The sequence below is a fragment of the Notothenia rossii genome (assembly GCF_949606895.1).
Source record: "Notothenia rossii genome assembly, chromosome: 4".
In the NCBI taxonomy this organism is placed as follows: domain Eukaryota; kingdom Metazoa; phylum Chordata; class Actinopteri; order Perciformes; family Nototheniidae; genus Notothenia; species Notothenia rossii.
The window spans coordinates 36,469,441-36,496,269 of record NC_136902.1 but is presented as its reverse complement, the minus strand read 5'-3'; the positions used below and the strand labels follow the sequence as shown (position 1 = coordinate 36,496,269).

At 44.3% G+C, this 26,829-nt stretch overlaps 1 protein-coding gene across 1 annotated transcript; it reads right to left on the bottom strand.

Moving 5' to 3' along the window:
• Positions 1–534: 534 nt before the first annotated feature.
• On the bottom strand, positions 535–4,811 carry LOC307038283 (zinc finger BED domain-containing protein 4-like). The gene is made up of 5 exons (XM_079679668.1): positions 4,239–4,811; positions 3,804–3,930; positions 3,458–3,594; positions 2,309–3,374; positions 535–2,211 (listed from the first exon to the last, which is right to left on the bottom strand). The coding sequence occupies exons 1-5, from the start codon at positions 4,509–4,511 to the stop codon at positions 1,886–1,888; spliced, it is 1,929 nt and encodes a 642-aa protein (XP_079535794.1). The 5' UTR covers positions 4,512–4,811; the 3' UTR covers positions 535–1,885.
• Between the last annotated feature and the right edge of the window lie 22,018 nt (positions 4,812–26,829).

Below are 26,829 nucleotides of genomic sequence, written 5' to 3'. Positions count from 1 at the left end.
CTGGGAGAAGAGTGAGGCAGTTTTGGTAGGTCAGTGGAGTCTAGAAAATAGGCCCAGTCTTCCTGGTAACCTTAGCTGGGGACACAAGGATTTAAAGGTCCTGGGAGTTTGGTTGGGGTCTGAGGACATGGTGGCACAGAACTGGGAGGGATTGCTGGGAAAGGTGCAAGCAAAATTAGCCAAATGGAAATGGCTGCTACCCCAGCTGTCCTACAGGGGAAGAGTTCTTGTAGCCAACAATCTGGTGGCCTCGTCTCTGGCACAGACTCCAGGTGTTAACCCCACCGCCGGACCTCATGAAACAACTGCAGCGGCTCCTCATGGATTTCTTCTGGTCGGGTCATCACTGGGTGCCAGCATCGGTCCTGTACCTGCCTGTGGCGGAGGGGGGGGGCAGGGCCTTGTGGACATTACTGCAAGGACTGCTGCTTTTAGACTGCAGGCAGCTCAGCGGCTGTTGTATGGTGCCTCTCCCTGCTGGCTGGCTATGGCCCGGCTGTTGCTCTGGAGGGCAGGGGGCTTTGGTTTTGATAAACACCTGTTTCTGCTGAAGGCCCCTGCGTACAAGATAACTGGACTTGCACCTTTTTACTGCTCAGTCATCAATGCCTGGAAGATTCTGAGTTTTATTAAACCACCCGACCCCCGGCCTGGGATGTGGCTGTTTGAGGAGCCCCTGTTTGACACTGGTTTTCTTTCTGGAACCTTTTTCTCTTCAGTCACCCTAAACAACGCGTTCATTGAAGCGGGAGTGGTAACATTTGGCCATTTGACAGGGATCTCCACAGAAAAACTAGCTGAGGTGACGGGCATTCGATCAACCCGAGTTCTGGAGAACTTGGTAGATGAGGTGTGGCAGTCGCTGTCGCTATCCCACCGGACTTTTGCTCTGGATGCAGATCTGGCTGACCAGTGGAGAAAGGGACATGATTATGTTTTTCCTGCCTTGAGTGTGGGTCCTGCGGTGGGGGAATGGAGAGAGGAGGATGGTCTCCTGCTATCATTGGGGACTCTAACACCTGGAAAGTTCAACTCCTGCAATGGAAAGAAGCTATATCTTAGCTGCGTAAAGGTGCTAAACCTCGGCTCGCTCGCAGGCGTCAGAGAGTCGAGGTGGACGGATGTGTTTAGCTTGGGCTTTTTCCCCTAAGGACAGCTGGTGGATCCTGTATAAATCTCCGGTTGAGAAACGGATGGCTGACATCCAATGGAGAGTTATATGCGGTGCAATAGCCACAAATAAATACAGAGCTCATTTTTACCCAGGCACAAGGGGGGGCTGTCCGTTCTGTTTTATGGCAGAAACATTGGAGCATTTAGTGGTGTCCTGTCCCAGATTGGCTGGTCTTAAAAAAATGTTACAGGGGTGGGTGGAAGGGTTCGGGGAGGTTTTCTCCGTACCACTTTTTGTCCATGGCCCCAAATACATCCTGAAAAAGAAGGAAACCCTACTATTAATACATTTCTTGTTTGCTAATGCAAAATTAGCAATCTGTAAAAGTAGGAAGAACCAACTTGCTGGAGTGGGATGGACGGATGCAGTGCTCTGTCTGAGGGGGCTGGTGGCAGCGCGTCTGAGGGTGGAGCATGCGTACTAGTGATGGGATAATGATACCTCAAGGAGTGTATTGACACACTATACAAACTGTGTCGGCACTGTATTGATACTGCGCCGGTCACCCAATAGTGCCCCCTGCAGTTGTTAGAAAATCATTGCAGGTAAAGAAATTCCTTGTTTGTGTAAATGCTAAACTGAGTTGGTATGTAAAATTTAGCAAATTTGAGTTACAATTCAGAGTTACAATTTGTGACTTATGTACACAATTTTGTTAACTTAACTGTTCAATCATATGAAATAAAATACTTGAGAAAAGAAGTGATTTGTTTATGCATTTTTATTGAGGAGCAACAGCTTTTGTAGTGTCTTTGCTCCAAGGCGATTTCTCCTCTTTGATACCCGTTCCCCCGCCTTAGAAAATACTCTCTCACACGGCACAGATGAACATGGTGAGCAGAGACATTTCAGTGCAAGTTCATGAAGGTGTGGATACGCTCTTTTGTTGCTCTTCCAATATTGCAATGGGTCTTGTTTTCTGGGTAAGTTGCTTTCTGCCAGGTAGCGTTTGACTTCTAGTATCGAATCAGCTGTGGCATTAGAGGTCCTCTTGTTCTCCTCAACCTCCATGTCAAATGTTTCCCAGAGATTGTGCCCTAAAAAAAATATAATAATAATAATCACAAGTATATTATCACATGACAAAGTGCCACAGAAATATACAAATAAACAGAAAGAAATGTGTTTTCATACCTGAACTGGGTTCTGATCCATGTGAAGAGCTAGGCCCTTCTTCTGCTGGGTCAGGCTCTTGGCTCCTCATTTGGTCAGCACACTCCAACTTCAGTCTTTTGACAGCTTCAGTTGCTTTCAGTGAGCTGACGAATCCAATTGTTTTGAACCTAGGATCCAAAAGTGTTGCCAGTGTCATCACACTGAGTGATTCCATGCTAGAGATGCATTCTGTTAGCCGCTTTCTCAGATTTTCTGCAAGCTGTTTAGCAGCTGTTTTTCTCACCGTTGACGCTTGACGGTGAAGCTCAACGTGGACCATTTTCAGCATGGGAATAACCTTTGACCCAGAGACTCTTTTTTCCTCAGACAGTTCAGTTGTTGCTTGGTCAAAAGGAGCAAGCACCCTGAGCATCTCTTCAATGGTTTCACAGTCTTCCGTAGTCAGTGGAGTGATGTCCCTTTTTAATGAGGCCAGTGACACCCAGACTGCCTCCTTCTGCTCAGCCATTCTTTCAAACATGTGGTAGGTGCTGTTCCATCTTGTTGGCACCTCATTGATTAATTTATGGACCGGTGTTCCCAGCTGCTGCTGTATTTGAGTGAGCTTCTCTTTGGCAGTAGTGCTCGATCGAAAGTACGTCACTATTTGTCGTGTTTTGTTGCGTATTTCTGTAAGTGTGTCGACCTGATCACATGATTTCCTCACCATTAAATTCATGGTATGGGCTATACAAATGGTATGGCGTATTTGCAGCATCCGAGCACATGAAATCATGTTTGCTGCTGCATCAGTGACAAGACACCTGACCTTTGCAGCTATGCCCCACTCCTCCATGAGTCTCTTTTTAACTGTGGCCATGTTTTCAGCAGTGTGTTTTTCAGGAAAATGCTGCACTCCCAAGACTGACGTATGGAGTTCATGGCTTTCTTTGTCCACATAGTGGCAAGTAACCGCTAGATATGCCTCCATATTCATGGATGTCCACATATCAGCTGTTAAACTAACAGCAACGGCGCTCTGGAGGTCCTTTTTTGTTTTCTCCTTTTCCTTCTCATACCTCTGGCTCACCAAATCCTTGATGGTCTGAAAATAACTATACAAATATTCTTATACCAAAATATAGTTATATAGTACAAAAACATAATAATAACCTTTCTTAAACATACCTTCCTGCTTGGTAGAACATACGAGGGTATGATGAGCTTCAAGAGCTCCCTGAATCCCTCATTTTCAACCAAGCTGAGTGGCTGACAGTCTTTGATGATCATGTTGACCACTGCCTCATCCACTGCTTGCTTAGGAACTGCAAGCCAAAAGGAAATATTTCGTTAAAAGCTTATTTAAGGTCTGTATTATTTTTTTTTACAAACAATGTTAATCTAGCAGAGAAATGCAATAGAGGAAAACTTCCCTGATCGGGAATTGAACCGAGGTCACTGGGGAGTGAGCTCTGAATCTTACCCACTAGACCACCAGGGCTGTAAAGTGAATAAGGAGAACATGTCAACATACCTGGGGTATTCTCACGGGTATCTGCTGATTCTTCATCGCCACCATGCCGAGCTCTATAATGCCTCAGCATTGATGAAGTGCTCTTATTGATGTAAGATAGCTCCGTAGAACAGAGCCGACACTTCACCTACAATGACATAAACATTTAATTTATCAGAAAACTATTCAAACCACTTACCAGAACAGAGTAAAAACTAAGGTGGCGCACTGCATTCACTTGTCAAAGAAAAATGACAATGACATAGGGTATCTATCAGGATCTCGTAATAACAAGATAATATGAATAAAGCAACTGTAAGGCTATTTCACTGACTATCATATGTATCACAGGTGACGTTGTGACGACAAAGTGAATGCAATGCGCCACCCAAAAAACATATGGTATATAATGGAAAAACTAACAGTAAACAGTGCTCAAAGGAGAAAAAGATTTACCTTGTTTGGCGTCAGAAGATCAAAATGATTCCACACTGGGGAAAACTTCCTTGAACGATCCATTATAACGCAACAGCAAAACTCCATCCAACAAACCCACGACATGTTGATGCAGTTTGATACCTTATAAACACACTTTGGCGCAACAAATTCAACCGATACACTTCCTGTATCGGTCACGTGATTAGTTCTTAAAGCAATACACGCACCAATACGGGGTTTCACTCTTGGGCTCTCGGCACAGTGCTGACGCACCAGTGTTGCTCGTCCCATCACTAATGCGTACTATACGCTGATCAAATCATCTGCAGGGGTTTCTGGATGTGTGGGCTGTTGGGAAGGTTCTGTGCTCACTGGGGGAGAATGACTCTCTAATATTGAAGTTTTAAAGGATAGGTGTAGTTTTTGTTTTTAAAGTGTGTAAAAGAGGATGTTTTTAAATGGGTAAAACGCTTTCAAATGGGGTTTTTAAATGATATTTATTTGGTAGTCATGAAAATCTGTTTATTTATTTGATCGTGTAACGTAATAGCTTTGTTCCGACTTTTTTGCAGGGTGGGTGTATGTTTAAAACAAATGCAAATAAAATTTGTTTTAAAAATCAAAAATCTTATTATTATTATTAGGAACACATTGTCCACTCCCATCTCAGCATGTTTTTATTATTGAATAAAATCCATTTTAAATGAGTTTCACCCTTAAGATGTCAGGCCCAGTCACAGACAAATGTGAGTACGGTAGAATGGTTTCCTAATATATTTTTTGAATCCAAATAGCATCTTCCCATTGATCACCTGTCCCTGATTGTATCTAAAATATTTTTTAAATCCTTTTAAGAATTCTTAGCAACCTATCAGTTAACTGTAGTAGACGGTAAGGAAAGAATAATCACCGGGTAGTCATATTGTTGTAAAAAAAATACTCAAAACAGCTGATGTGGATATGACCCCCTAGCTCCATGCTCACAATTGCAGAAGTTATTGCACTTAAAAAAAAAATTAAAAGTACATTTCTGTATTATAATTTCCTGTGTGACAGGACTGAGCCTGTCGTGACAGGGTTGACAGATTGTGACAGTACTGACTTAATAAATGTAATTGATTCAGAAAAGTTATGTTTGTATTTTTTAAATCTTGTTTTGGTAAGTTTTCTTTTTTTTTAAACCATTATCATGATTCAATATTAGACTGATGTGTTAATAATCATTTAAGAACACACGATAAGATTTAATAGAAATGTATTGATAAGTGCTAAAGCATTGTTTTTAATAAACACATTTATTACAACATAACATTGGTAATTTAACAATTCATTTAATCGAATAATTGATTAATTGTAAGCTTACATTTTTATATATATAGATAATACCCTCCATTACAATGTTAGCAGGTATTTAACCACCAGAGAGTCAGTCTTTGTACAATAATAATAAAATATTTATAAAGCGCCTTTCAAGGGACCCAAGGTCGCTCTACATGTTGGACAAACAAAACAAACAGACAATCAAAGGGCAAAAAAGGCATAAAGGAAGCTGGGGGACCAAGAAAGGGCTAGGGCCCGAAGGCCAGGGTGAACAGGTGAGTTTTTAATGATGATTTGAAGATGTCCAGCAAGTGCATTCCAGAGGGTGGGGGCCGCAACACTGAACGCCCTGTCACCAACAGTTCGGAGGCGATAGCGGGGGATGGAGAGCAGGCCCGTGTCTGAGGACCGCAGACTTCGAGAAGGGGGAGGTTCGATAAGTACTGGAGGGCGAGGGTATGGAGGGACTTGTACGTGAGGAGGAGTGTTTTGTACTGAATCCGGGACTTGACCAGCAGCCAGTGTAGGTGGAGGGTGGAGGGTGGGGGTGATATGTTGCCATGGCTTGGTGGGGTGAGAAGCCTGGCGGCAGAGTTCTGGACTTATTAGAGCCTGTCCAGGGTTTTGCTGGGAACCCCGGACAGGACTCCATTGCAGTAGTCCAGACGGGATGTGATGAAGCGTGTACAAGTGTTTCTGCCACACAGTCAGAGAGTGAAGGCCGGAATCTGGCAATGTTTTTGAGATGGTAGAAGGCGGATTTGGTAACAGATTTGATGTGCACCTGGAAAGAGAGGGTGGTGTCCAGGATGAATCCCAGGTTGCGGCCTTCAGTGGACGGGGAGATGGAGCAGCCATCAATGGAGAGAAACAGGTCTCCAACCTTCTGGAGCTGTGCCTTGGGAGCCACAATCATGAGCTCTGTTTTATTGCTGTTGATTTTGAGCAGGTTTGATGACATCCATTTTTTTACTTCCTGTAGGTAGTTGACAAGGGATTGAGAGGGGAGCTGAGTGGACGATTTGGTGCAGAGATAGAGCTGTGTGTCATCAGCATAAGAGTGAAAGCTGAGACCATGATGCCGGATGATTTGGTAAGGGGAATGGAGGCTAGGTGGAATGCTATTGTGCTGGTCAGGGCTGGTGCACTCAGTGTTTTGGTGTTCCTGAATGTAATGGTGCATTTTGCATGCTGCATGGGCAGGAGGACAGGAACAGAAAATAGTATGGCATGGTGGTCCGCAACAGCTAGGTCCAGGCACTGGAGATGGGAGGGAGGGGTGCCAATAGAGCACACTAGGTCCAGTGTGTGACCTTTGGTGTGGGTGGGACCTTGGACGTGCTGCGTGATATTGAAGCAGTCGAGTAGTGAAAGAAATTCAGAGGCAAAGGTGCATTTACTGGAGTCGACATGGATGTTGAAGTCACCAAGCAGTAATCTGGATGGAGATCCGGAGCAGACAGAGGTGAGCAGCTCAGCGAACTCAGACATGAAGATGGCGGAGGCTTTGGGGGGGCAGTATATGAGGACAACCTGTAGCTGTGATGAGCCGGCCAATGAAAAGGCAATACACTCAAATTAGGTTGTACAACAGGGAGTTGTTTTATCAGGATTTCCGCTCTGTGGATACCAGCCAGCCCACCACCCCGACTCATGGAGCGGGGCTTCTGCAGGTAAACATAGCCTGGGGGTGTGGCTTGGTTGAGGGTGAAAAAGTCTTGTTGATTTTGCCAAGTCTCCGTTAGGTATACAAAGTCCGTTTTCCTGATAGTGATGATGGCATGAATGAGTGTTGCTTTATTTTTGAGGGAACGGGTATTCAGCAGCATGAACATGGGAGTGTTGCTACTGGATTCTGGCGGTGTGAGCAGAAGGACACTGTCAACACAGACCAGGGCCTTCAGATTGCCAATGCACGTGTGTGGTTTGTTGTGATGACGTAGCGAGCCTGGGACGGTGCGCGCAGGACCAGCTGGTGAGAGGCTCCGACCCGGCGAAAACAAGCCTACGCCGGGAGCCTCTATGGATGTTCCGGGATCTGCTACGTAACAGCACAAGCTTTTTGATGACTGGTAAGCATAGAGGTTGCATGATACAACTATTGAGATTAACAAATTGTACTGTGGAATATTTCAGCATCGTAAATCCTGTAGTATGTTAGCACGATGCTACGTTAGCTGATTGCCAACTGGGAGAAGATGGTCCCAACCAAGAGGCTGACCACTCCAGGATAGTTAGAATGTTGTCCTGGAACAAAACTCTCAGCATGGACAGCACTGGGGGGAGACGGATAATCCAGATATGTTCTGTTGAGGGTAGCAGAGGCCCCAGCTGAAGAGATGCAGCGGAGCTAGCCAGCGAGGGCTAACCGCACCGGTGGACAGCCTTGGGTTGCTCGAGCACTCAGTAGTGATGATGGCACAGGGTAGAGTCAGTGATGGGTGATCCAGAAACGACGATGGGTGATCCAGAGCCGGGACATGCAGGGGAGGCAGGACAGAGAAATCCGTCGGGAATCGACAGGAAAGCAGAGACCACCTAGCCTGGAGCTGGTGTAGCTGCTATAGCTAGCTACAATAGCTGATGTAGCATTTGCTGCATACAGGTAAAAGACCAGAGGAATTTAGTGTAAAGACGTGTTCATATAGAAAGTGAAGATATGTGATACACGGCTGAGTAAGAAGCCGACAATAGAGCCGGCAAAGAAAGACAAACAAACCAACAAAACCATCCTCATGGAATCCCCCCAGGAACCTGGCTTCCGTCTACAGTGCCTCTGTCACCCCCTGCTGTTCCGGAGGAACCAATGCAGCTCGGCAGGACCAAGCTGACCCCTGAAGAGCGACAGCGCCGCCTGCGGGAGGGGAGGTGCTTCTACTCTGGTGAACGAGGACACTCAATCGCCAAACTGTCGCCTACTAAAAGATCTGACTCGCCAGTAAAGAAGAGGGCACTGGTGAGCAGCACTACACTTTCTGTTAGTCCCTCACGTTCTCTCCCAAATGTCACTCTCTTCGTCTTCTGTGGTTCTCAGGCATCCTGTTTTGGTGGACTCTGGCTTAGATGCCAGTTTTATAGACTTTGAGTTGACTACGAAGCTGAATCTTGAGACCTTCTCTTCTCCCTTCCAAGACCAATGGAAGCAAGCGCCTTGGATGGCCGTCTTCTCTGTAGGGTAACTCACCACACCCAACCTCTTCAGCTAAGTTTCCAGGACGGTCACACTGAGCTTCTCATCTTTCATGTTTTTCGGCCCCCCGAACACCAAAGAGACCAGAGCGGCTCCATGCCGTGAAATCTGTAATGAGCTACCTCCGTGCCTTACCACAGCATCTAGCACTATATCGGACAGGGCCACTATGTTAAATTGTTTTAATGAGCATTTTGTGTCCAGTGGCTCTCTGTTTGCTTCAGTTACTAACTCTGCTACTGTGAACACCAGAGTCAGTGACTCTGAAAAACGTGGTTTGGAAAACCCTTTCAGTTTTCTCCTTTTTCTATTGAAGTCGTTCATGAAGCGTTAACCAAGTTAGATCCTAAAAAAACGGCTGGTCCGGACAACTTAGAACCTTTCTTTTGAAAGATAGCTGCAGATTTAATTGCACCACCTCTTACTTCTCTTTTTAACCTCTCCCTCAGCACGAACACAATTCCAAAAATATGGAAGTCAGCTTATGTCCTTCCTCTACTAAAAGGTGGGGAAGCTACTTTATTAAATAATTATAGGCCCATCTCTAAATTGTCAGTTCTGGCCAAGGTTCTTGAAAGCCTAGTGAGTAAGCAGGTAAAGGTGTTTTTAAGTAACAATGACCTACTATGTAAACATCAGTCAGGTTTCAGAAAGCAACATAGCACCATCACTGCAACAATGAAAGTGGTGAATGATATTGCTAATATCTTAGACAAAAAGCAGAGTTGTGCAGCTCTGTTCATTGATCTTTTCAAAGCTTTCGATACCGTCGATCATCAAATCCTGAAGCAGAGGCTGGCCAGTATTGACATATTCACCCAAGCCAAACCATGGTGGTTTGTGAACTACCCCCCTGAAAGGTCCCAATAGGTTTATTTTTGATGGGTTCACTTCTGAGTGGTTAAACATTACAAATGGTGTACCACAAGGTTCTGTTTTAGGTCCACTTGTATTCTCGATCTTTATCAACAGTTTAGGTCAAAATATGGATGAAGCAACTTTACATTGTAATGCTGATGATACCGTGATGTATTGTGCAGGTCCCTCCATCAAGGACGCTGTTTTAAATTACAGGCTGTTTTTAATATTATTCAGACGCAGCTCTGAGCTTAAAGTCCATGAAATATCCAAAATAAATGTTATTCTGTGTTGATAAATCGCTTCATCACTTTCCACTGTTTCATTTGAAATATCAACATCAATGATTCTTTCCATAAATACCCCCCAAATAACATGAAATGTGTGCCACTTTCCCGTGTTATTCCGCTCCAGTAGCGAAAAGCTTGCCAGCCATTAACCCAGCTATGTGACGTCACACGTGGCAAACAACAGCCTCGTCTGGATTGTTTGTTTTGTATCCTTCCGCTATTTTCGCTCAACATATGTGTAACCGGACCTCGCTAAACTTTTTTTATCTAACAATTCATGATGGGGAAGCGATGTGTAGTTGTGAGCTGTGAATGTTTCCTGATTGCTATAAACATTGATCATGGGTGCTGGAAGATTGTGCACAAAACTCGGGTCAGAATTAAGTTACTACAGGTGTTATGCCAGTTTGAGCTAAATGTCACCAGACTACAGTGAACTTGCCTAGTGACTGAAATATATAAAAGTTGAAGTGAAATAAGTAAGGCAAAAAATGAATTACGTCTGAATATCTTTATTATTTTTACCACTTTTAATTATTTGTGGGCTCGCACATATACCAAAATAGACTAATGTACACTGCAATAAAGATCAAATGTTACAAGTGAAAAATTAACAAAAGAACCCTTTTTTATTTATCAAACAGTAAATTAATACAATCTTACAAACTTGTGATTTGGAAAATGTTGTTTCTTTGGAAAAATAATATTGTAAATGATGTACTTTGTAAATTATTTACATCATGCGAAACCATTTTAACCAGTTCAGCTGCATGACTTATGTCAAATTACAGATTTGGCCATTGAAATCCTTGATAGCGGCCTCCACAGCACACAGCACATGCAGGCAGCGGGACTCTGATTTTTGGGCCGAGTACACCCCAGCACCAACGTACAAACTGTCGATAAGCTGTATATCGATACTTCCTAATGAAAAAAAAGTATAAAGATTATAAATATATTTGGAGAAAAATAAAATGTTATGTAGTACTATTATGTAGCAATGGTTACAAATTGGCTTATAACATGATATTTGTATTTTACTTGTCCAAAATAAATATGAGGTTGTACATGACTGCCTGACAGAATCATAGACCTCTTATATATTTCCTCACATGTGTAGTTGTTTCTTTTCCCAAGCATACATTGAACTTGCATACACAGAAAAAATAAAAGCCAAGCTGTTTTTGACTGCTTGAAAGAGTTTAATGGTATCTTTAAAAGTGTACCATATCTGTAGCGACTAAAAGTATTATATGAAAGCAAAGCTGCAATAGGCAGTTGGGTCAATCAATATTTACTTACTGGTGTAGTGGGCCATCAACTGCTCTGTGTTGTTGTTTGTATTGAAGATACGCTATTTTCAGTGTCCAAACACTGAGACAGCCTTCTCTAAAGCCTGGGTGGCTAATAATGCACCTTGGTTCAGAGTCCTGCATCGGGTCGGGTACCCACGGGTACCTGACGGGTGACCCGCAAAAAAGGTGATTCGCGGGTGGTATTTTTTCAAACACTTTTTTCCGGGTTCGGTTCTGGGCAAAACAAAGATGATGCGGGTCGGGTCGCGGGTGTTGCATAATAAATATATTAAAATAATAATAATTTAGTTTAATGTTTAAATCCTCAGACCTCTCCCCCGCGGGATCGTGTATAACAGGGGTGTCAAACTCATTTTAGCTCAGGGGCCACATGGAGGAAAATCTATTCCCAAGTGGGCCGGAGCGGTAAAATCATAGCATAATAACAAAAAAATGACGACAACTTCAGATTGTTTTCTTTGTTTAAGTTTAGTGAACTTTAGTGCAATAACAGTACAAGCACATTTAGACTTGGCGTATCAACAAAAAGCCATACAACAACATTAAGTCATATACTGGGAATGAACAAAATACAAAAACTCTTCTCAAATAACTAATTTGTCATTTTAACATATTAATCCTGTACTAACTCACCAAATGATTGAGACAAATTGAGGTAGAAACTTTTCAAGAGGGTTGAGTTACTTACTTCCTGCCTTGTAGGCTACATTACCTATTGATAAATAAAAGCTGTGCAATGCATGAACAATTTCAACAAACCTAACTTATGAACTGAAGTTACTGTCATTATTACAGTAAATCACACACTGTTCACTTTCTTTCAATCTGCACAGAAGACAATCATTTTTTAGATAACTATATCAGGGTGCAGTGTCTTATGCAGCATTTTAAGTTGGGTTACCCACTGTTGTTTTTGCTCCTGAAACCTGGCATCTTTTAGCTTTCACAAGTGCATCAATATCAGGGGTCAAAGCCTGAGTGGCAGCCAATTTCAGGATGTCATTTAAGTGCTTGTGCGTGAGCCTTGAGCGCAGCTTTGTTTTATTGATGCTCATTACAGAGAAAACTTGCTCACAAATATACGTGGTTCCAAACATGCACAACACTTTTGCAGCAAGGGCTGTCAAGTTGGGGTAACCTGGCAAAAGATACTGATAAAATGTGTCTAAGCCAGCTGCAGCAAATTTCCCCTTCAAATCTGAGTCACACTGCAAGTCTATTATTTCAAGTTGAATGTTGACGGGCAGATCAGAGGCATTCGCGGTGAATGGCGAGCAGAAAACTTTGAAGTCTTTCTCCAGTTCACCAAAAATCTGAAAGCGTTGCTCAAACTCCCGCAATAGTCCTATTAGTTTATCTTTGAACCGCTTCATGTCTGCGACATGTTGGGTATCGCACACATTTTTCAGACAAGGAAAGTGCGCTGCATCACCTCCCGCGAGCTGCGTCTCCCACAATGACAGCTTCAACTTGAACGCACATACGCTGTCATAATACTGCGTTACAACTTTGTTGCGCCCCTGCAGCATTGTGTTCAAGTTATTCAAGTGCTCTGTAACATCCACCATGAACGCAAGATCCTGCATCCATTCTTTGGACTTAAATTCTAACACTGGTCTGCCTTTTTGTTTCATGAATTGTTCAATTTCCTCTCGTAAATCAAAGAAACGCCTCAGCACAATGCCTCGGCTTAACCATCTTACCTCGGTGTGGTAAGGCAGGCCGTAGTTGTGGTCTTTATCTCTGAGAAGGTTGTCAAACTGACGGTGATTCAAGCCTCTTGATCGGATGAAATTAACAGTTTGGACGACCACCTTCATGACGTTATCCATCTTTAATGACTTGCAACACAATGCCTCCTGGTGCAAAATACAGTGAAAAGTCCAAAAATCACGTCCTCCATTTGCAGTCTGCACTTTTTCCCTGAATTTCGTCACAACACCTGCTTTTTTCCCGATCATTGAAGGCGCACCGTCTGTAGCCACGCTGACAGCGCGTGACCAGTCCACTCCGACTCTGTCCAGGGCACCCTCGAGTGTGTTGAAAATATCAGCCGCTGTCGTGGTATCCGTCATCGGCACCAACTCCACAAACTCCTCGGTTACGGTCAAAGTATCATCAACTCCGCGGATGAATATGGCCAGTTGCGCAACATCTGTAATGTCCGTGCTTTCATCAATTGCAACTGAAAACGCAATAAACGACTTAACTTTGCGCTTCAATTGGCTGTCCAAATCCTCCGAAAGATCAGAAATCCTGTGTGCAACTGTGTTTCTTGTCAGGCTGATATTTTCAAAAGCTTGACGCTTTTCAGGGCACACAATCTCTGCAGCTGTCAGCATGCATGTCTTCACAAATTCACCCTCGCTAAATGGTTTTGAAGCCACTGCAATTTCATTAGCAATAAGGTAGCTGGCTTTCACTGCAGCATCGCCGATTTCTCGGCTATGAGTAAACACAGACTGCTGTTTTTTCAGACCCGCCAGCAATTCCTTCACCTTTTCGCTTCTCTGTTTTCCTTTCAAGTTATCATATTTGTCGGCATGTTGAGTCTCATAGTGGCGACGAAGGTTATATTCTTTCAGCACTGAAACGTGCTGCGAACAAACCAAACACACGGGTTTCCCATTCACTTCCGTGAATAAATAGGAGGATGACCATTTTTCTTGGAAAACTCTGCACTCTGTGTCCACTTTTCTCTTTTTTGATAGCGACATTTTGGGGAGTGAGGAAGCCAAGCACGATAGACTGTAAACACAGGATTACTTCCTCAGCCCCGTTATACATAGTTTGCTCGCTTCACATAATTGCTATTGCGACACCCAGTGGACACATTTAGAACAGCAGTTTCTTTCATTGAAAAATTGCAGCTCTTTTTATTTTTTATACTTTCCAAAATCATCTCGCGGGCCGGATTAAACTTGTTCACGGGCCTGATCCGGCCCGCGGGCCGTACGTTTGACACCCCTGGTGTATAATCATAACCTCTGCAGCGCATCAATCTGCTTCTGAGCGCTGTACATTCTGAATGGCTGAGGTGAAGCTCTCCAGCGGAGAATACAGCATTTTCCAACACTTCCTCAAGAGCAAAATCCAACGTCTGGGAGGCTTTTGGTGTCCTCCTAGATGGAGAAAATAACCAACATCCCACGCTTTTTGAGACAAATATGCAACTGCGTGTGTTAATAATTGCACGTTTTCACTGCTCAGTGCTCATATATGCGGGTTCGGGTCGGGGATCCTGTGCCGACGGGTCGGGTCGGGTTGCGGAACTAATTGGTAATATGTGCGGGTAGCGGGGCGGGTTCGGTATTGCACGTTGCGGGTGCGGGTCTTGAAAATCAGACCCGTGCAGGACTCTCGTCGGTGTCTTCTATCTGGTCAGTAGGTTGCAAACTGTCTATTTGTTCCATCACCTGCCAGATCTCTCTGCAGCATACACATTCATCTGCAGTGGGCATGCTTTCACAGCATTGACATGTACACCTGAATATTGTACATAACATTAAAAAAAAACAATATCTGCCGGACGTGTGAGGAACAGATGACAAATTAAGATCGACATTTAGTGCAGGTCAAATTAAATAAAACAGAATTTACCATTCAGTATTGCCGACTCGAGTCTCGCCGGCTGCGGAATCCGCTTCTCTTTCACAGGTTTCTGCCTCGTTGTTCGATTGCCGGGCAGGAGGCTCGTACTGATAAGGCAAGATGCCTTGAAGTGAAAGGCTAGCTGGTTCACTCTCTACTTCTGTAACTGAATCCAGATAACCCACCGAATCTGAGCTTGAATGATCGCTGTCGCTGTCGCTGTCTGAAGTTGTCGCGTTGCTTGCCATTTGGACTGATCAAATGGCAATATTTGCCACGTGTGACGTCACCGCTCGTTCGGGAGTGATCGGGGGCGTACTCGGCAAACTTCGGAACCCACATCGGTTTTTAACGTATATGTCATTTAATTATGACCAAACTTTAAACATTTTTATTTATTTTTATTCTGGTGATATCTAGACTACATGTTAAAAAACACCTCTGTTAGATGCATTACATGGCCTTTAAAGGTAGGTTTGAGAAACTGTCACACCCCCAGGTTTATGTCACAGTTTTTAGTGTTGTCTGTCTGGTGTGTCTAATTCCCTGATTGTTTTCACCTCTCACTCCTCGTGTGTCTCCTGTGCCCATCAGTGTCAGCCCCGCCCCTGATTGTTCCCACCTGTGCCTTGTTACTCTGTGTTTAAATTCCCCTGTCTCCCAGTGTTCAGTGTCAGTTAGTCTTGTCTGTTGTCACGTAAGGTCTACGCTCTTGGAACTCTTTGGTTTTTGATTCATCACTGCGTGAGCGTTTTCATTTTTGTTGATGTTTTGGAAAATAAAGTATCCAACAAATACTTTACCTCTGTCTCCCGGGTCTTGCATTTGGGTCCTACATGCTACGTGCCTGAGATCGTAACAGAACGAACTGACCAAAAATGGACCCAGCAGACGTTTTGATGCTACAGGCGGAACGTCTTGGATACTCTCTGGAGTATATTTTTTATACATGGAAAGGCGCCTCATCTAGAGGCTGCGTTGAAGGAGGCACGTCAGGAGGTTTCTCGCAAGCCCTGGCTCTGGAGCTTGTTGCCCGAGTGGCTTAGGATTTTTTCACGTAGCCCTGAGAGCCAGTCCTCATTTTCTGACCCTTTCTTTGGGTCTGGTCTGGCGTTTGGAGGTCCACGAAGCCTCCAAAAAACTCCTAAGAGATGCAAGGCCAGGGTTCCGGCTCCAGTGCCGGCCCCAGCAGCCATGGTCCCTGCTTCAGCTCCGGACCTTACAGCCATGTTTCCGGCTCCAGAACCGGACCATACAGCCATGTTTCCGGCTCCAGTGCCGGCCCCAGCAGTCATGTTTACAGCTCCAGAACCGGACCTTACAGCCATGGTCCCGGCTCCAGTGCCGGCCCCAGCAATCATGTTTCCGGCTCCAGAACTGGACCTTATAGCCATGGTTCTGGCTTCAGTACCGGCTCCAGTACCCATGGTTCCGACTCCAGTTTCGGCTCCAGGACTGGCTTACCGGCCAACGCCAGCTCCCCGAGTCCTGTCGGCGTACCGACCAACGCCAGCTCCCCGAGTCCTGTCAGCATACCGGCCGACTCCAGCTCCTCGTCTCCAGTTGGCTGTTCAGCCGACGCCAGCTCCCCGAGTCCTGTCGACATACCGGCCGACTCCAGCACCTCGTCTCCTGTTGGCTGTTCAGCCGACGCCAGCTCCCCGAGTCCTGTCGGCGTACCAGCCGACTACAGCCCCTCGTGTTCTGTTGGCGAACCAACCGTCTCAAGTCTCCTCTCAAGTCTCTTCTCAAGTACCCTCTCGAGTCACCTCTCGAGTCCCCATTCAAGACACTTCTCAAGTATCCTCTCGAGTTCCCTCTCAAGTCACCTCTCAAGTCAACTCTCAAGTCACCTCTCGAGTTCCCTCTCAAGTCACCTTTCGAGTCACCTCTCGAGTTCCCTCTCGAGTTCCCTCTCAAGTTCCCTCTCGAGTCACCTCTCAAGTCTCCTCTCGAGTCTCTTCTCCAGTCCCCTATCGAGTCACCTCTCGAGTTCCCATTCAAGACACTTCTCAAGTCACCTCTTGAGTTCCCTCTCAAGTCCCCTCTCGAGTTCCCTCTCGAGTCCCCTCTCGAGTTCCCTCTCGAGTCACCTCTCGAGTCCCCTTTCAAATCTCTTCTCAAGTCCCCTCTCGAGTTCCCTCTCGAGTTCCCTCTAGAGTTCCCTCTCCAGTCACCTCTTGAGTTCTCTCTCAAGTCACCTCTCGAGTTCCCTCTCGAGTTCCCTCTCAAGTCTCCTCTCGAGTTCCCTCTCGAGTCCCCTCTCGAGTCACCTCTCGAGTCCCCTCTCAAGTCTCTTCTCGAGTCCCCTCTCGAGTCACCTCTCGAGTTCCCATTCAAGACACTTCTCTAGTCACCTCTCGAGTTCCCTCTCGAGTTCCTTCTCAGGTCACCTCTCGAGTTCCCTCTCAGGTCACTTCTCGAGTCCCCTCTCAAGTCCCCTCTCGAGTCACCTCTCGAGTCTCCTCTCGAGTTCCCTATCGAGTTTCCTCTCGAGTTCCCTATCGAGTTTCCTCTCAAGTCTCCGTTCAAGTTCCCGCTCAAGATCCCTCTCAAGCCATCTCTCAAGTCAACTCTCAAGTTTCCTCTCGAGTCTCCACTCAAGTCCCTACTCTTGTGCCGTTGGAGGTTCCGCTGGGGGTCCTGCCAACCTTATGTCTTGTGCCGTTGGAGGCCCCGCCGACTACTCTTCTCCCGGGGGTCCTGCCAACCTTATGTCTTGTGCCGTTGGAGGCCTCGCCGACTACTCTTCTGCCTGGGGTCCTGCCAACCCTATGTCCTGTGCCATTGGAGGCCCCACCGACTACTTATCTGCCGGGGGTCCTGCCAACTCTATGTCCTGTGCCACTGGAGGGCCCGCCGACTACTCTTCTGCCGGGGGTCCTGCCAACTCTATGTCCTGTGCCGTTGAGGGTCCCGCCGACGACTCTTCTACCGGGGGCCCTGCCAACCCCATGTCCTGTTTCGTTGGAGGCCTCGACATCACCTGTATCGTCAGGGGTCCTGCCAACTCCTTGTCCTCTTCCGTGGAGAATCTTGCCAACACCCGTTCCACCGACTCCGGTTCCTGTCCGGTCAACACCGGCTCCTGCCCGGTCCCCTGAGAGCTGTGGTCTTCGCCCCTCCTCAAACTCTGCCTTGCCCCGGACCGTCCGCCCGAGACCCCCTTTTTGAACTCTGCCTTGCCCCCGGGTCGTCCGCCCGAGTTCCCCTTTTTGAACTCTGCCTTGCCCCCGGGCCGTCCGCCCGAGTTCCCCTTTTTGAACTCTGCCTTGCCCCCGGGCCGTCCTCCCGAGAACCCATCCATGGTCTCTGCCTTGCCCCGGGCCGTCCGCCCGAGACCCATCCTCCGGACCCCCTCCACCCATCCTGCTGGACTTTGTTTTATGGGACGTCTGGGATCCGTCCCTTGAGGGGGGGGGTTCTGTCACACCCCCAGGTTTATGTCACGGGTTTGAGTGTTGTCTGTCTAGGTTTGGGTGTTTGCTGTCATGTTTTTCCTCCTGGGTTATTGTCTGGTCCTTTTCCCTGTGTTTTTCATGTCTGTCGTTAGTTCCCTGGTGTGTCTAATTCCCTGATTATTTTCACCTGTCACTCCTCGTGTGTCTCCTGTGCCCATCAGTGTCAGCCCCGACCCTGATTGTTCCCACCTGTGCCTTGTTACTGTGTTTAAATTCCCCTGTCTCCCAGTGTTCAGTGTCAGTTAGTCTTGTCTGTTGTCACGTAAGGTCTATGCTCTTGGAACTCTTTGGTTTTTGATTCCTCACTGCGTGAGCGTTTTCATTTTTGTTGATGTTTTGGAAAATAAAGTATCCAACAAATACTTTACCTCTGTCTCCCGGGTCTTGCATTTGGGTCCTACAGATGTTGCGATTCATTTCAGACAGTTTGAAACGCGAGGGCCGTGATTGGTACGTGATCTGCCCTCGCTCAAGGGAAAACCTCCAGCTTGACTTGAGACCGCCCCCGTGATAGATAAATGTAATTATAATGAAGCCAGCTGCAATGGATCATTGATCCACCAGGGGGCTCAGTGGGGTTCCACACTGGAGCTCATGTGAAATAAAGTCAGATACAGTACGCTGGATGTATAGCGGAACTTTGTTAAGATTCATATGTCACGGATATCATACTCTGTGCTAAATAAGAGACATGTAATCATTTACAAAACATCACCATGTTGTTATTTAACAAAATAATGTTGTTTGTCGAAAAAAACGAACGGGAGGAAATGCCCGGCTCTCGATTTTTAATCCTAATTTAATCATCATCTTCACCACGATAATTTATGTTTATGTTCGCCGAATTGACATGAAATCACTGACACATATGAATATACTGTATTCAACTTCATTAAAACGTTATTAACGTGCCTAAACTCAGTAATTCACTAAAAATATTTATATTTTAATGGAGCCTCGTCGGCAGATCAGGATCCCAAAGCGTAGCGGAGGGATCCTGATCTGGATGACGGGTGTTATTTTCCCCATAAGGAACAAGTCGCTGCAAATTATCCCGCTTATTACATGGCCATATTCTCAACAAAGTAACGACATGACTTCCAATATTAATTTAAATGCTTTTATGGATTAGAAAATGTTTTTATTGATTTAAAACATAGTTGTATTGATTTAAATTGACATGCATCCGCTAAGAAAAATAGTCCGTTGTTACCGTTTTTTAAACAGTCTGAATGAAACGGCAGCTCTCTCCCCCCTCCCCCCCTGATCTTTCTTCTCCAGCAGCTAAATTAACTGTAGGTTACTCTGAGTGACCATAGACTGACAAGCTTACAGTTAGTGACGTAACAACACCATAAAAGCTGGTGGGTTGAAAGCAATACGGTAGGTACAAATAACTACAATAATTGTGATTTATTTATTGTGGCTTTTATGTTTTTAGGTATAAAATGTTATGTAATGCAGGCTTATAGTTCATCTTTCTCTAAAAGCCTTCAACAATGACAATATTCACAGTAATTTAATAAATCCTTCCAAAACACATTGTAAAAAATAGCCTACTGTAAGTTAAGAAATCATTCCAATATATACATCTTCTGATGTAACAACAATAACATTATAAATAGTAACATAGCTGAACATCGTATTGCACATTTAGCTTTGAGTGTTACTGACCTGAGATGTTTTTATTACATGAATTAAGGTGACTGAGGCTTTGGGATGCAAACTCATCTGTATGAAAAAGGTGACAAGGATCCGAGCCCCCGGCTCCCCCACCCCACGGAATATCGGCTTTAAAATTAGGAATAACAGAGGATTTTAGCAGTCAGAACAACTAAAGCAGCAGTGTTAATAATAACAGAAACGCCAAAGAGTCACATCTAATAGAAATATATAAAAGCATTTATTTTAATTGTGTAGTAGTCATTTTATAATTTTGGCAGCACTGTTGAGCATTTTGAAAATGTATTTTCATGCCTCTGTGCAAGGCTTAGTCTTTCTCTTTATAGCCACATGGTGTGTAAAGTAACTAAGTTCATAAACTCAATAAGTACTATACTTGGGCACAATTTTGAGATACTTGTACTTTATTTAAGTATTTCAATGTTTTGCTACTTTGTTCTTCTACTCCACTACAGTTCAGAGGTAGGGGAGACCCGGGTTGGTTGTCACAATTTTTACTCATGCATGAATTGCTCATCTTCAAAAACTCTTTCAGCAGTAACTCCTACATGAAATGAAAGCTTGGGGTCTTGGCTTTAAATGTGTATCATTTTTACTTTTAGAATGTATTGTAACAGGGAGCAATTAACCATCAAAGACACTCTGACACAATGTGACAATCAACCCCATCACGGGGTTGGTTGTCACAGGGTATGGGGTTGGTTGTCCCTATAGAGTTTCAACGGGATTTCAGTGATAAAAAGGGATGTTAAAAAATGTGTAACTTTTTCGTTTTTTAAGCTAGAAACTGCAAATAAGTTTTAATATGAATACCACCCCTATGATAGTTGTCATCAATGCCCCTTATGTTTAAACAATGGGATTAAAGGAGGTGATCAGTTACTTGAATTGTCTACTGTGTTGAGAAATAAAATTAAATCATTTTCAGTGCTAAAACCTCTTTATTAGCATGTAAGTTGCCTAACAGCAAACAAAAACAAACAGACCAACAGTCTTAAAAGGTTTACAATACAATATTCTCAACAACCTACTGAACTAAACTAGCAGGCTGTGCTTCATTCAGTCACAAGAATCACAGTTGTGACAAATGTATGCCCCTGGATTGCCAGGGGTACAGTCTTTGTGGGCCCACATTTGGCAGCGAACACATCTGAGCCACACTTCCCTGGACTTGCTATTCATTATGTAAGTTATAACAGTAAACAAAAACAAGCAGACCAACAGTCTTAAAAGGTTTACAAGACAATATTCTCAACAATCTACTGAACTAAAGTAGGAAACCCTGCGCAGGACAGGCTGTGCTTCATTCAGAGTCACAAGAATCACAGTTGTGACAGATGTATGCCGATGGATTGCCAGGGGTACAACCTTTGTGGGCCCACATTTGGCAGCGAACACATCTGAGCCATACTTCCCTGGACTTGCTATTGCTGTATGGCTCAATGCAGACCAGGCAGAAGCATTCCTCCTCCTCAGACTCCTCTTCTAGCTTTAGCTTCTTGGCTGCCTTCTTTTTAAGAGGGGCTTTTCTTTTTGACAGCTGAGGAGCATCTTTGGTCACAACAATTTTCTTCCTAGCAGCAGCAGACCTTTTCTCATTTTCAATTTGGGCTTTCACGGGAGTATCTGTTAGTACAGCACTTGTGCATTTTCTCCTATGCTGGACCAGTTTCCTTGGGCCCGCCTTTGGAAATGGACGGATATCTTCTGGGCTTGACCAAATAGTTGAACAGGTAGCGGTGGGAGGGGACAGTGGCTGCTGTTGACTGGTGGTGGGAGGGGACAGTGGCTGCTGTTGACTGGTGGTGGGAGGGGCCAGTGGCTGCTGTTGACTGGTGGTGGGAGGGGCCAGTGGCTGCTGTTGACTGGTGGTGGGAGGGGCCAGTGGCTGCTGTTGACTGGTGGTGGGAGGGGACAGGTCCTGCTGTTGCACAGTGGTGGGAGGGGCTAGGGGCCGATCTGTAACGAAAGATGGGGCAAACTCATAGTCCTCAAACACATCCCTGTTAAATGGGTAAATGCCCGAAACCCTGAAGCCTGACTGGATGTTGGTAGGGGTTGCAGCCAGTGGGTAGGCAATGGCGACAATGCCTGGAATGTCATAAATTGACATGGTCTTCCCTGGGTTTTGCATCATCCAGGCGTGACAGGCAGAGCTGACATGCTTCTTAAAAGGTCCATACACTGACCTGTCAAGGGGCTGAAGCTTGTGTGAGCAGTGTGGATGAAAGGACAAGATGACCACACCATTTTCTTTGGCATAGTCAAGGCCATCCACAGAGAGATGTGATCCGTGGTTGTCCAAAAGCAGCAGAGAGGGCTTCTCTTTTGAACATTTCGTGTGGCTGACAAAATGCTTCAGAAAATCCACAAAATGCTCCTCCTTCATCCATCCAGACACGTTTGCTACACCTCTACTTCCAACAGGCCCATTTTTAAGGAAGTGATCTCGGTAATTGACTCTTGGGAAAACAAAGAAAGGGGGGATGCTGTTCCCAGTGGCAGAAACAGCTGCAGCGATTGTGACAAGTGTTCCCCTTTCGGCGGATGTGAGGCTGCCCACTTGTTTGTGGCCCTTCCGAGCCACAACTTTATTTGGCTTATGTACAGTGGTGTCACCGGTCTCGTCCATGTTCCAAATATCATTAGGCCCAAATTTGTACTTCTGCATGACCCTCTCCAAGTTGTCAAAGAACTTGGCAACATTCTCCCTATTGAAGCTTGAGACTCGTGCCAAGCTTGTGGCCTCAGGTGATTGGATGGAGAGAGAAGGATGGCGCTTGAGAAAGCCACTGAACCAGTCAGCACTGGCTTGACTAGTGTCACTCCAGGACTGTGGAATCTTAATTTGCTGTGACACAGAAAACTGGTAAGCCAGACAGCGCACTTCTTTGGGAGAGAGACCATAATAGATCTCAGAGGCCTTTAATATGTAATCTCTCAGCTGCTGTTCTTGGTGACTGTTGAAAATCTGGCGATTTTTTCTATATCCAACTGGCACTGAGGGAGTGGTAGCGCCACCCTGGATGTCTTCATCTGACATTTTCTGGCAGTAACGGGTCAATGTCCTGTAGTTAATATTGAATTATTTAGCTGTCCTACGTATGCTTTTGCCTTCTAGCTTCACCTGCCTCACAGCCAAAAGCATAATGTCTGCTGGTGTTCTGCCCCTCTCTGTCTTTCTCTTGAAGTTCCTGACCATTCTACCAACAAAGACACAAGATATCACTGTCTGCACATCCTAAGTTGAAAAAAAAACCTAATTCTAGTACTTGACGAAGTAGTCCCCCTCACGAACTATGTGACAACCATCCCCAACTGACCTCTTGACAAAGATGCTAACCTAGCTGCCACATGGCTTTAACTTGATAGCTAAAATATGACTCAAAATAAAGCTACTACCTTTGGCTTTTTAATGAGTGTTTTGTTTTTGAATGACTAATATCCTACAAGCTCTCAATACAAAAACAACACCAACATGAAAATGTACTCTGACCCATGAAAATTAAAAATTGTCTCCTCACCTCAATGTTGTGTGTCTGCTCAGCAAAATTCCTAGTGCAAATGATTAAGCTATCAAAGGTTAACAGTTTGATATCAAAATTTTACCACAGCGCCACCTAGTGTGCCTGGAATAAGCAATGTGACAACCAACCCGTGAGACAACCAGCCCCGGTCTCCCCTACATGGTGTACTTCTACTCCCCTACATGTATTTAATATCTTTAGTTACTTTACAGATGTGGATGAATGATGTGAAATATAATCAAGTGTTAAATCCGACTTTAGTTCCACCTGGAGTAAATCCACAAGCTACCTTGCAGTATACAAAGTCATTCAGACTAGCTGCACCTTTACCAGCTTTGAGAACACTTTCATGATCAATCATTATAAAACACATCATATATGTTATTCTGAAATGGACCAATCTGCACAATGACTACTTTTACTGTCGCTATTTTAACTATATTTTGATGATAATACTTTTCTACTTTTACTTGAGGAACATTTTGAATGCATGACTTTTACTGTAACAGAGTATTCCTACACTCTGGTACTATTACTTTTAAGTACAAGATCTGAGTACTTCTACTTTTACTCAAGTACAAGACCTGAGTGCTTCTACTTTTACTCAAGTACAAGATCTGAGTAGCCTACTTCTACTTTTATTCTACTACAAGATCTGAGTGCTTCTACTTTTACTCAAGTACAATATATATATATATATATATATATATATATATATATATATATATATATATATACTTATACCACCTCTGTTTATAGCCTATGAAAAAAACTATTAGAAATAGAAGGCTAAAGCTAACGTTAGCAGATAGTGACAATGTATGCTAGCCAGCTAGCTCAACGATTCCTTAAATATTATTGCCACAGAAAAAAAATTCAGTTCACATCACGCTCTGCCGCTCCGACAGGGAGCTCTGCTCTGAACACCTGAAAGAACCGTTCTAACAGCTGTTCACCAGCGGTCCAGTCTGTGCCACAGTGACTCCGGACCGCACAGTTAATATTAACGAACGCACCCGTAGGTAATGTAGCTGCTGAAGCTAGACCATCATCTCGGAGCAGCAGAGCCTTATTATACATCCATGAGAGCAGAGCCGACAGGCAGGAAGACTCGAGCACACAGCTCGCACTTCATTATAATATATAAAAAAAGAACACCATGCGTGTCATGATGGCACAACAGCTCACGGCCGCAGATTACTCCGGGTCCCAGACCCCCCCATATCCCAAAAATATTTTTATTGCAGATCTACATGAATCACACAAACGACCTATTTTGGATTCAAAACGGCGAATTTCACCGAAAGGTGACAAGTTTGTATAACATCTGAAACGATGTAACAACATAATACACTTGTGGGGATGCAGCTAGGGATGTGAGGAGTGAGGGAGACGGCTTACAACGGGCGTGTCGCCTGGCAGGACAGGAGAGTGTGTGCACCAGTCTGCCTTGATCTATGAATTCATGTCCGTGACACTCACTGCTGTCCACAGCTGTTTTATAGAAGGAAAACCTCCTTCACTTCATGAAAGTGTTTTAACCACACACACACACACACACACACACACACACACACACACACACACACACACACACACACACACACACACACACACACACACACACACACACACACACACACACACACACACACACACACACACACACACACACACACACACACACACAATTTACATGAAATCACTGACAAATAACTGTATTCAACTTCATTAAAACGTTATTAACGTGCCTAAACTCAGTAATTCGCTAAAAATATTTATATTTTAATGGAGCCTCGGCGGCAGATCAGGATCCCAAAGCGTAGCGGATCCCAAAGCGTAGCTGATCTTGAAAAATAGTCTGTAGGCCTATTTACCTTTTTTTAAACAGTCTGAATGAAACGGCAGCTCTCAGCTGTGTATTTACACAACTAATGGCCCATCAACCACAGCTCTCTCCCCCCCTCCCCCCTGATCTTTCTTCTACAGCAGCTAAATTAACTGTAGGTTAATCTGAGTGACAAGTTTACAGTTAGACACAACACCGTCATTGCAAGTGACCCTCAGATAGTTGACTTTTATGTTCAACTGCTAAATTCGTTACTGATAAAAAAGGGCTTCTACTGTACCTAATTACCTTAACACTAGAACCGCCAGAGGTTTTGGTATAGGCCTACCTAAACCCGTCAAATCCCGCTATTAGAATGCAATTTTTAACAACATAGGGTGCTACATAACACACTTTCAGGAAAAGTCACGGACTGGGAGACTTTAGTATTTTATCGAAAAAAAGTTACATTGCACACACACAACACACATCACACAAATTGACCCGATTGGCGGTTCTAGTGTTAAATAAACTCACTAATTAAGGAAACCAGTTCAATACGCATTATTCTTATTCTTATCATTCTTTATGAGCGCAGAAATAGTCTAAAAATCAGATCTGTTTTTTAAATGAAATCTGACGGCAGGCAGTTAGCTCTGATCACCTATGATAAAAGCGCCACAACTAATCGCTGGCCATTCGGCCACAGAGCTCCCTCTATACAAATCAAGCTGTAGACGGTGTGAAAGCACCTATTGTTTTAAATAATGGTCGGAATGTGACCTGTGAGCCTTCTGAATTACCGTGGGACAGCACATTCTAAACTAAAATGTTCAATCAATAAAGTAACATCTTATCTTATGTTAATAATATCTTCATATTAATAATAATAATAATAATAAATCATACAGTATGTGTCCGAAAAGGAGCAGGAGGAAGCAAACGCAAAAATATACAAAAAATATACTGCATATTAAAGCAAACGATTGTAAAGGTAGAAGTATGAGCATAACAAATAAAGAAGTGTAATGTAAACATTTACATTATTATTATGATTATTTCATATGTAAAGACTATATATTATTGAATTACAAGATTAGATATACTTTAGTTGATCTAAAATATTGATGTGTTCAAATGCTCTTCAAAACACAACTGAAAGTCCATGAAACTTGTCTTTCTGTATTTGTGAATGAAGCGCCATCTCCTGGTTAAAACCTGAAATTGAAAATCTGGCAACGCCCTCTTGGAAAATAGTGGGAGGGCTTAACATTCCTCTATACTGGTTTTAGGCAGGTCGTAGGCAGGAAGCTGTAAGCTGGAATCTGACATTAAGTGCTACATCTTTACATACTACGTGCCTGAGATTGTAACAGAAACCAGCTTGAGATACACTTTTTGTTATATTCCATGGAATGCTCTTAACATCCCGATAGCAATGAATATCTTAAGTGCTTTGACAAAAAATCCATACAAAAATGTCATCTGTGGAAGCCGTAGTACTGTAAAAAGCATGACCAATCATTTTAGCCGGCACGGCTAAAA

What these genes read in the sequence shown, in the direction of transcription:
- LOC307038283 (XM_079679668.1), bottom strand. Translation starts at nt 4,511, where the DNA reads ATGGGACGAGCAACACTGGTGCGTCAGCACTGTGCCGAGAGCCCAAGA. An exon ending in TACCCGTGAGAATACCCCAG is followed by an intron (nt 3,595 to 3,803) that starts GTATGTTGACAT and finishes TTTGGCTTGCAG; the next exon opens with TTCCTAAGCAAGCAGTGGAT. An exon ending in ATGTTCTACCAAGCAGGAAG is followed by an intron (nt 3,375 to 3,457) that starts GTATGTTTAAGA and finishes AGTTATTTTCAG; the next exon opens with ACCATCAAGGATTTGGTGAG.